We start from the raw sequence: 10,932 nt of genomic DNA, 5'->3' as shown, positions 1-10,932 counted from the left end.
CTCATGAACACTGCCTCAGAGAAACACTTAAAAATGACTGTCACTGCCCTGTGTTTTGCTCTAGTGCTGGAAATACGAACGTGGGGACTGACAGGTGGCCTTTGTCAGAGATCCAGCACACTTTGAAGGTGATGCCATTAGCTTCCTGACACCAAAACAGCTCAGAGCAGCGCTCCTGACTCTGATCGAGGTAGCTCTATGGGAGGTGCAGCAAAAAGCATATGGTGGGGAGGGCTGGATCCAGCTGCAGGGGACTCCTCTCGCTTTCCAGAGATCGTTAGCCTGGTGAAATGACTCCCGTCTCCGGTGGTGAAGCGGTACCAGTAGACCTTTGCATGCTGTTTGAAAAACCAGAATATGCTGGCGGTGGTGAGGCAGTTGGGTATCGTGATAGTAGCAGGAGCAAAAGAGCTGCTCAGAGGGTCGATGTGGAGGTACAATGACACTCTTCTGAGTGAAGAGCTTGGCTTTCGTTGCTTGCTTGTAGTTTCAGTGAAAAAGCAGCAGGACCTGCCTCTTTTAGAAGAGGTGAGAGCCAGGCATAGTTTTCTGACAAACTGGGCAAATTAACTTAAACTTGCTTTCCCTGTTACCCAAATATTCTGAACCTGATTGTCATGCACTCCTAAAAAGGTTTAAAATCCAAATTCAGCCAGGAGAGAGTTACAGGGATAGAAGAAGAATATTATGGTGAGGACGAAAGGCAGCAGAGTGCTGTTTTGTTTCTCTTCAGCCGTATCCATCTGGCTACCAGATTCCTAATATTTAGAGCAGTAATCGATGGAGGAAGGTACTGGCTGTTGAATGCTAGGAACACATTCTTCATAAAACCTGAAATTTGTTTTGTAATCGTGTTCAAGGGTTTGCTTTGATCAAGGGAAAGATATTTTAGCTCTTCTGTAAATTCCCTCTCCTCCTGCACAACAGGCCCCACAGAGGATGGCCCAGTGCTGGATTTCTTACTTTCAGATAGTTAAAAGCTACCATGATGTGCTAAGATACCGGTGTCCATAGCCATGCAGATGGATGCTGGAATAAAACATGGTGGTGTTCCTGCTGTCTCAGAGAGCATCGTTCAGGAGTGCACAGCCGAAAGCATCTGCTCTACTGCTGTATAAGAAGCCTCTCTTTTAATTTCAAGTTCAGGTGTCGCTTTGTTCAGGTTGCAGAGTGAGCTGTGTCCTGCTCATGTAAGAATGTAAGAATGAGAGAACTGACAGCCTGTAATAAGATCGTGTTGTGTAAGTAACGATAGGGCAGGTACGTCTGGCTTCAGTAAACGTGCTTTCATGGCAGCAAAGCATCCCAAACCACAGACCCATGGACATTACCCCGTCAAGTGAAATACCTAGGGCTACATTGCTGTTACAGTACAGAGATTGTTTTGTTGTGGTTTGTTTTTTTTTTTCCTCCAGACTTATATATTAAACAACCAAGAGTCTTAAATAAATGTCACACCTAATTTGGCACCCAGGACATGAAGCCTGCAGCTGCCTTGGGCCAACCCTGACAGCTCTGCTCTGTGTCAGTTTATCTGCCTGGCAGAAAGACCTGCTGCTCCCTCCTGACTCGCTGGCATCTGCACGCTCTCGTCTGTACCGGGGGGTTTGTGGGTTTACACAGTCAGCACGATGCCAGACCCTTCTCTCTGTGGTAGAAGGTGCTCCGGCAAAGCCCTCCAGCCTTCGGAAGCATCCTCGGTGCCTGCAGCCGGGAGTGTAAGTGCTCTCCAGGACAGCAGCAGTAGGGGATGCTCAGCAAAGCGTGTAGAAGCAGGCAGTGCATGTGCTTTCTCCCTCATGGGCCTTGGAGGTAGCATTTTTCTGTGCTGGAGGCTTTATTCACATCTTTGTTTAATCACTTCTGATGGTTTTACCTTCCAAGCCTTTGTCCAGTTGCTTTGTGGATTTATAGCGGTGAGCGTCTGTAGGCAGCTATGGCAGCATGTTCCAAAGGAAGGAATATTCCTTGGAAAAGTACTAGTACTACTTTTCTCTAATTTTGACTAATACTATTTCAGGCCCTCAGGTTCCTGTTTTATAACAAATGGTGACAATTTTTCCTCGTTCACTTTCTCCCAGGCCATTCATACTTTTACAAACCTACCTATCCCCTATATCATTTCTAGGTTGAGGAATCCTGTTCAGCCTTTGTATAGAAGCTGCTCTGTACTTTGGAGAAGGGCAGAAAGAATGATTACATTTCAAAGGCTTCAGCTTGGTTTTTAAGATCAGAACTTTTTTCCCCAAACCTTCTAGTTACTTGAGGGAACCCTTGGATCTGCCTCCACCATCATCCAGTTGCTTTTGCTGTGGAAAACCTGGCCACTATGCCAAGAACTGCCCGGTAAATAGGGTAAGATTGGGGCAGGCCACTGGTGTTACCGAGCTTTTAGGGTTTTTTACCTTGGCATTTATGTGACAAAGACATGAACACTCCCAGTAAGAATTGTTTCTCTGGGGGCGAAATGTTACATGGCAATGTTGCAAAGCCCTTCCAAATTCAAGGGAAACCCGGAATTCTAAATGTGAAACTTTTTTTTTCTCTAGCTCACAGACATTAAAGATGTCCATAGATCTTTCTCAGTGAAGTTTCATACATATTTGTATCTATTTCAATAGTACTGGAAATTTTCCTGGTTCTAACTCTTTCTAATGACAGTTCAAAGTTGTTGGTATTTCCTCTAAAAACAAGAGGTTTCTGTTGACCCCGTCTATTGAGTATCTGTCAGTTTTAACTACAGAAGCCTCTGGCTGAATATTCATGCCATTTAACATCAGTCCCTGAATGTACATGCAGGAGGGATGAATTCAGCCTTCCTATATAGATGTGAATGTAAGTTTCCATGGGGGCTGATTCGGAGCCCTGAATTAAGCTCTCACACGTTGCCCAAGGGCTTTGGAGGGGAAACAGGTTTGTGTCTCTGCTCTGAGCGGACGGTGAGCAAAGGGCTATTTCACCCTGAAGGGTCCTGAAGTTAAGCCAAAGAATGACGACTGGGTTCAAAACTCTGCTCAAACCTGTGGTACGTCCTGGCTATGTTCGTTGGGGAAAGCAGGAATCTGAGTCGAGCAGCCATTATGTTAGGTAAAAGGAGGGGATTAAAGGCTTTTGCTGCTTAAAATTATCTCTGAAACGTCATTTTAAGTGTGCGTCTGAAGAGGAGAGATGTCTGCATTTCTGTTCTCAACAGGACAAAAATGTGGAGCCTGTTCGCAGAATTAAAAGGAGCACCGGAATTCCAAGGAGTTTCCTGGTGGAGGTGAAGGATCCCAACACAAAAGGTGCCATGCTGACAAAGGCTGGGAAATACGCGATACCAACTATTAATGCGTAAGTATGGAATTAATCGGACCGACCAAAATGCGAATGAGAGCAACCATGCGTAAATGTCTGAGTGGCAATGCAGCCGAGGTGGCCAGCCTCTAATTACGAGGGAGGAAGCACTACCGTCGTATCTTAACCTTAAAATCTGCAATACTTTCCCATATTGAAATAGAGTAGTCCTGCTGTTCATGCCCCGGGAAGCTGGCTGACCTTGGGGTATGCTAAGAACCTGTATTTCTGCAAGGCATTTCAGTAGAGTTTCCAGTTGGCATCATTCTCTCTGAATGCTCGTTTTGCTTCTGGTTTACGTTTCAAAGGCTTCTTGCAAAATTTAAGAAATAGCCCTCGGACTGAGATTTCCTCCTCCTCTGACTTTTAGCAAATCTCATGTGTGAAACGAGCTGAAGTGTTCCTGTTGCTATAAACTAAGAAATTACTGCTGTGTGCTGACAAGAGTGGCTGTTGGAAAATGCACTCGGTAGCACTTCTCTTTTCCTGTCATGGGTCTCCTGTTGTAGAAGCTGTAGCACAGACTTCTTTCATTTACAAAATGAAATTACTTGGGGGACGAACTTTACCCTAATCCAGCAATTTGCATTTACCCTCTGGCAAAGGAAAGGTGGGGTTCCTTTCCCCTGCTCTCTAGCTGTCAAGCAATTATTTTTCTAGTCTGAGCTAATTTTGTAGTTGATCCAACGGATGGGAGAGTTCTGCAGAAGGAAAAATGTTCCCCCCTCCTTCTTCTTCTGATAGTGTGGCCCTAGAGAAGTCATTTAGCGTAAATGCCTACGTTGTAGAAAGCCAATGTGGAGTGAGAAGACTTCCACCTATTACCTTCGTTTGATAAAATCCAAAGCTTGGAAAATTTTTCCTTTCCCATCTTTCACTTTTTTCTTTTTCCTTCCCCACCTGCCCACCAGGGAAGCTTATGCTAGAGAGAAAAAGGAAAAGCCACCCTTTTTACCAGAGGAGCCCTCATCCTCCTCCGCAGACAGGCCTGTTCCAAACGAGTTGTTATGTCCCATTTGTAAAGATCCAGCGACGGATGCAGCGCTTATTCCCTGCTGCGGAGCAAGTTATTGTGACGAATGTAAGTGAGTAATGTCATGTAAGGAGTAAACTCCCCTCCCGTGTTTTTTAATCCAAAACACCACATCGGATCTTCTGAAACCAGGAATAGGAGATCACCTGTGCTACGCAGTCTATTTCATACTTCAGTATGCCCGGAGTAGGAAAGGCCTCTTCTCCGTAATGGAGGGGGGGGGGGGGGGGGGGGGGGGGGGGGCGGGGGGGGGGGGGGGCGGGGAAACAAAGGCCAAAGAGCTTTTTTCCCTTTCTGTGTATCTAGTCAAATCTTCTTCACATGCGGAAGGTCGAGTACGAGAAGAGTGCATAATTGTGCAGGTGATTACAGTATTAGATGTGGAATGCACGTAGTTTGTCCACAGCTCTTTCTCTCATACACAACTATAGAGCCAGCTCTGGTGACTGACTCTGGTCCGCCACAAACAGGCAGTCGGGCATTTAATCTACATTCTTTGCCACAGGAGTTGGTTAAACCTTCAAAACTCGAACCGACTCACGGCTTTTTGAGATGTGCTTTGTTCATTAGCCTTGATGTTGGTGGCTTCTTGCTGTACTCGGTAGTGGAAAAAAAAAAGTCCAAACATCAGGACACAGCCCACTCTATGTCTTCAGCTGTTACAACAGGGAAATGTCAAAACTCTCTAGCGATTTGCTGCGTACTGGGCATTTTTTACACTACTGACCATTTATAGCTTCATGCTCTCCATTCAAGACCGTATCCACCCATTAATCGTCTGTGTGTTCTTATAATTGATGAGAACCCCAAAGATTTCCCTACTTTGGCTGAAACCTATTTTGATGCTTCTAATTACACACAGGTATTAGAACAGCTTTACTGGAGTCAGAGGAACATACTTGCCCGGCGTGTCATCAGACAGGTGTTTCTCCTGACGCTTTAGTTGCCAACAACTTCCTGCGCCAGGTAACGATATGACTTTTTCATCAACTGTTTGTAAGGAAAGTCTGTTTGTAAAAAGCTGAAAGGGAGGAAATTTTTGACATCTCCTTAAAGAAGGATAAACTGAATAAGGCTGCATTTACTTTTCAAATGCGTTGTCTGTTGTTACAGAAGCTGACAACTCTTTAGAGATAATCAGGCAAACTCAGGTCAAACTTTTGTCTAAACATGCTTGCCTGCCTCTCAGATTCGCTGTTAACACCGAAGTCCTTTAACTACAGATACTCCGAGCTACCAGTCCTTAATAGCAGTGTTTCCTGTGATGTGTTCCTATCTCTGTGTGCTGCTTTACTCTAGGCTTGATAGCATGTACAGGATTATACAAGTCATTTTACCCTGTGGAGGCTTTTCTTCATCTATTGTCATCATAATCTGACAATTGGATCTTTTTGTCAATGTTCTTCTGCCTCTAGGCTGTGAACAACTTCCACAGTGGAACCGGCTACACAACAGGGCTCCATAAGGAGACTCAGCAGCAGCAGCGACAGCCGCCGTCACCGCCTGCACGACCACTTGTGACTGTGACACCTGCTGCTCAGGTGACTGCCACCAAACTTTCTAAATCTTCCTCTCTGTCAATCAGCGGTCTGTTAAGTTTTATTTCAACATATGCTTTTGAAATACAGTATTTATTAGAGCTTATTTTCCAACTGTTTGCATTTATTCACAAGGGCTTTCCGGTTCCTGTAGCAAGACAACCGGCAGTACCATGTCTTCTGGGCCCTCAAGAGCAAAAAATACCCACACCTGGTGAGTGACCGTAACTTTAGAATTTCTTTTAAAAAAATTATCTTCAGATGAACTGAATGGGATTTATTTCTTTTTCCTCTCCCCACTCCAAAAGGTCATCCGATGAGAGCCAGTGCAGTTCGCTCAGCAGGTGGCAGACCAGGCTGGGGACTGTAAGTATTTCACAGAAATTCAGTCTATGACGACTTGTAACCCGTTAAACCAGGCTGTAACACCTACATTGCTTCTACAGTAGCTGATTTATAATGAAATGCGTATGCACAGGTAGCTGTGGAGAATACAAGTGGCAATTCATTTTTAAGTGGCTCAGCTTGAGTTGCCTTTAACAAAGGGGATCTGTGCTTGCAGTAGAACGATTAAAAATCAAACTCCAGTATGTGACCCAAAAGTAGACTCTGAAAAACAAACGCTTTTGGAGGAAACCGTAAGTATATATCAAAATTAAACATAATGACAGGACAAGGTGCAAAGCCACCCTTTCGAATTACTGGCTGGATAGGGCTGAAGAAATTGATTTCCCAACTGAAGTCAGCCTCCAATATTTGATTTTTAATGACTTAGTGATGGAGCAAATTGTTGGAAGAGTCAGTGCTGGGTTTTTTTGACCATTTTGAATTTCTTTAGTCTAGTCATCTCAAATAGCCAAGCTGCTTTCTCTCCGTTGGAGAGAGGAATCTGTTTTTGCTGTTATTGCCATACCAGTTAGTTCTTCCTTTTGGTATGTATTTGTTATGGATAGATTATAAGTGTGCATCGTGTTTATAAAATCTTAAAGATAAATCAAAAGAAAACGCAGCATCCGTCCCAGAGACACCTAAAATTCTCAGGTTCAGTAAGCAAGGAAAGAACAGTTCAGGGGCAAGACCAGGCCAAACAGATCATCACGAGGCAACAACCTAGGAAGTTTATGGGGAAGAATTGAAAGGAAGCTTGAGAGAAGCTTGGTTAATATCTGTGCAGTACTTTGAAGCTCGGAAGTGTGAAGTAGGAAGTGTATGGAGGAGTGGCAGAGGAGCCGTGGGCACCTGGCACCTGGGAGATGGGAGTCTCCTTTAAGCATGGGCAGCCTCTGCCCACAGTCACAAAGCTGAATGTAGGGGGAGAAGCCTGAGGCAACTGCTTGGGGTGAGGATGTGGAAGGCAAGTGGGAGGATCCAGAAATGAGGGTAGGCTCAAATGGACAGGAAGCTGCCAGAAAAATGCTCAGGTTGAGAACAAGAAGGGCTCGCCACCGTGCTCCCGCTTCATTCACATTCCTCTTTAAAATCAGGGCAGAGTGTGACAGTGACACGCGGGTTTGGGTTTCTCTGGAAGTTCAAATGGAGGACATCCACGTAGCACACGTACCCAGAGGACTCAGGCCCCAACACTGCCATCATCAACAGCAGCCTTTGTGCCTGTGCCTCCACCTCCCTTGCATCCTCCCCCACCCCAGGCGCTTCCTTTCCCGCTGGCGGTACCACCACCACCACTACCTCCTCAGTTTCCACCTGGTCAGCCTCCATCTGCTGGGTATACCCCCGCCCCGCTCCAGAATATCCCCCAGCTCCTGCAAACATGTCATCAGCCAACAGCACTGCCAGCGACTCATTCAAATACCCTCCCAGCGACACCAGCACTTTCTTTATAGGATCACAGGGTCATTTAGGTTTAGTTGGAAAAGACCTTTAAGATCGTTGAGTCCAGCAGTTAACCTAAACCTACACAGTCCGCCATTACAGCAGGTCCCTAAGCGCCACCTCTACATTTCTTTTAATACACCCAGGGATGGTGACCCAACCACTTCCTTGGGCAGCCTGTTCCAACGCTTGACAAACCTTTTGGTGAAGGAATTTTCCCAAATATCCCATCTCAAGCTCCTGTGGCGCAACTTGAGGCCACTTCCTTTCCTCCTGTCAATTGTTACCTGGGAAAAAAAGAGACCGACCCCCACCTCACTACAGCTGCCTCTCAGGTAGTTGCAGGGAGCAGTGAGGTCTCCCCTCAGCCTCCTTTTCCCCAGGTTAACCAACCCCAGTTCCCTCAGCTGCTCCTCACAGGACTTGTGCTCCAGAGCCTTCAGCAGCTTTGTTGCTCTTCTCTGGACACGCTGCAGCACCTCGGTGTCTTTCTTGTAGTGAGGGGCCCAAAACCGAACCCAGTGTTGGAGGTGCAGCCTCACCAGGGCTGAGTGCAGAGGGACAATCCCTTCCCTGGTCCTGCTGGCCACCGTCTTTCAGGCAGAAGCCAGGATGCCGTTGGCCTCCCTTGTCTAGGGAGGAGTTTTACGGGTACAACGGAGACTTCAAAAGGAGTAAGTGTTTGGCTCCAGGAAGTTGCACGGGTTTGCGCTTTGGTATTTCGTTAGCACCTTGGACTGCAGTTACACTAAAGCACATCTGGCAGAAGCAAAAATGGCATCGTGTTTTATCCAACAGACCTTTTCATTGCAGTTGGTAAATGTGCAAAACTCAAGCAAGACAAATGGAATTGTAGAACTTTCCCTAAATCCTGGGGGAATTCTAAACTCGTTTTGCTTGACTAGGATGTTCATGTTTGGCATTACATGCAGTAGACATTTTCTCATCTTGGCTGTGTTTTGTATTTTGGTGTCTGTTTGGAATAAATATCCAACTATAATTGTAATAACGGTCAAACTGATTTTAACAGGGAAAAGAAAAAGTCCAGACCCGAAGTGTTCACAAACACTTCTTCTATGGAATTGGTGGCACGTGAGGAGTTTCAGGAGGAGCGCAGGCATTCATTTCCCAGGTAATTGCGTTGCATGTCCCTGATGGAGAAGCAGATTGTCTAGAAGAATCAGGAGGAGTTCCAGTCCACCTCTCTATCCTGAGGTGGGTTGGATAGTTCAAGGGACGAGCAGTGATGGGAGCTCCACATGTAGGTCCCTAGCTCAAAGATGGCAGGGATTACAGGCGACTGATAGTTATAACTGGGCAGCAGTTGAGAAGGAACGGGTGTCTCTTTGCCAGAGCTTCTCTGTAGTGACATCCTTCGCCTCCTGACAGCCCTGAGGAGGCTAGAAACTGGACAGGTGTGGATTCCTGCGCCTCCGTGCTCTGAGTGTAACTGTTACCTCAAAGCACTTTGGAGGAGATACGTGAGAGGAATTGCCTTTGTTGCCTCTGTCATCTAATCTCGCACAGACGGATTGCAACCTGGACTGCAAACTGGTGCCTTTTGCTCAGATTCTGCTGACATCCTTAAATTTTTCTTACAAATTAAAAGATCAGACTTGCGTAAGGAAATCTTCAGTTGGAGGAGGAATGAATGTACGTGGAATAACATGTGAAGAAAAATCTAAAGATAGCTGCTGTCTTCTGTCCTTAAAAAGCCCTTGGGCAGGAATCTGAAGAGCTCTCTGTAGTAATGCTGTCAGTATCTTTCCCAGAGTAGTGGCATTCCATCAGCTTACTGGAGACTGAGTTTAGAAGCTTTTAGCTAGGATTTTTCTTGAAATGCAGTCACTGGCCTTGGTTGGAGCTAGAGGTATGTGCAGAATTTGGCTACCACTGGCTAGAAGTGGGGCATTTTGCATCCTGTACAAATTGCCAAATACGTAGTGAAGTTAAATAGACTAAGCTGGCATTTTCAAATGGAGCTTTACTGCCTCCAGGCTAAACCCTGCTTTCCTGACAGTTGATACTGCGCCGTAGCCATTAAGACTCACTTGGTTTGCATCTTACGGCAACAAGAGTGATTTGCGCTGCAGGTGGATGCTGGGTAGTGAGACATCTGCATGTCCATGTACCAGCAGAGACCAGTAGACACCCCTGAAATCCATCCATAGCTAGGGTAGTCCATGCGATAGAAGTGAGTGGGAACAGACTTACCCTTCCTGTGTGTTTTTACACTACCACAGCAGCAGCTGTTCTGGCTCGTAAGCAGAAACCTTTACATGCCGTCATGCTCTTCGGTTTGCAGGAGCAGTATATCAGCAGCTGAATGAACTTTGACATAAGCGTATGGAGAGGAAAAAAAACCAAACCCAAACAAATTTGGGAGAAAAAAAATGGTGTGAGTGACTGTTTTGAATTAACTTCATTAATTTCCTTTGTGTTGCGTTTTGTTTTTTAAGGTCCAGGTCTCCCTGTGCCACTTCCTCTCGCTCTAGAACTGTGCATACCTACTCCAAGTTAAGATCAGGTCCTTCCCACCCTCGCTGCTGCTCTCAATCATCTAGCCATGACCCCTCTCATTCCTACTCACGATCACCACCATATCCAAGAAGAGGCAGAGAGAAGAGTCGGGGCTGTCATTCTAGCTCAAGGTCACGTGGTTATCCCCGCTCAAGGTCAAGGTCGCATGGCTCTCCCCGCTCATGCTAGTGGACTCACCCTTTCTCTCGTCTTCCCTTAACTGAACATTTTTGGAATAAATACTGCGGATACAGAATTTAAATAAAAGCTATTTTATGAAGCATTACAAAAGATGACAGTGTGCACCTCGCCCGTTACGACTGGACTGCGCCCTTTTTTCCTCTTGGCACTGGTTCTACGAGAGGAAGCCCCATCAGACAGAGTGAATAAAAGCCAGTTACAAAAGGAACCATCATTAATACCATGGAGGAGTACAACAAGGACAACACTGCGACACCCTGAGATGTCCCCTCCCTGCGCTGTCCCTGCGGTGCGGGCAGCCACCCCCGGCAGCCCCTCAGCCATGGCCACGGTCACACAGAACCTCACTGGGGAGCTCATCCGCATCGTCCAGGGCACCCTCATAGTGACCAGGCAGTACCAAAAGTTTCTGCAAGTAATGATGGCCAAGTGGCAAGAGGTGGTCTGTAGTGGGACACACACCACGCACAC

The 10,932-nt window shown here is 46.2% G+C and overlaps 1 protein-coding gene across 1 annotated transcript; it reads left to right on the top strand.

Moving 5' to 3' along the window:
• Nucleotides 1–2,258: 2,258 nt before the first annotated feature.
• Nucleotides 2,259–6,227, top strand: LOC121082019 (E3 ubiquitin-protein ligase RBBP6-like; the record flags this gene model as incomplete). The annotated part of the gene is made up of 7 exons (XM_040581357.1): nucleotides 2,259–2,355; nucleotides 3,194–3,333; nucleotides 4,248–4,417; nucleotides 5,232–5,335; nucleotides 5,785–5,910; nucleotides 6,062–6,121; nucleotides 6,216–6,227. Coding segments are annotated over 7 exons (709 nt in total), but the record flags the coding sequence as incomplete, so codon positions are not given.
• Nucleotides 6,228–10,932: the final 4,705 nt, after the last annotated feature.

Source organism: Falco naumanni, unplaced genomic scaffold (assembly GCF_017639655.2).
Source record: "Falco naumanni isolate bFalNau1 unplaced genomic scaffold, bFalNau1.pat scaffold_140_arrow_pat_ctg1, whole genome shotgun sequence".
Lineage (NCBI taxonomy): Eukaryota > Metazoa > Chordata > Aves > Falconiformes > Falconidae > Falco > Falco naumanni.
Note: the sequence above shows the minus strand (reverse complement) of the source record. Positions and strands in the feature narration are given on the sequence as shown.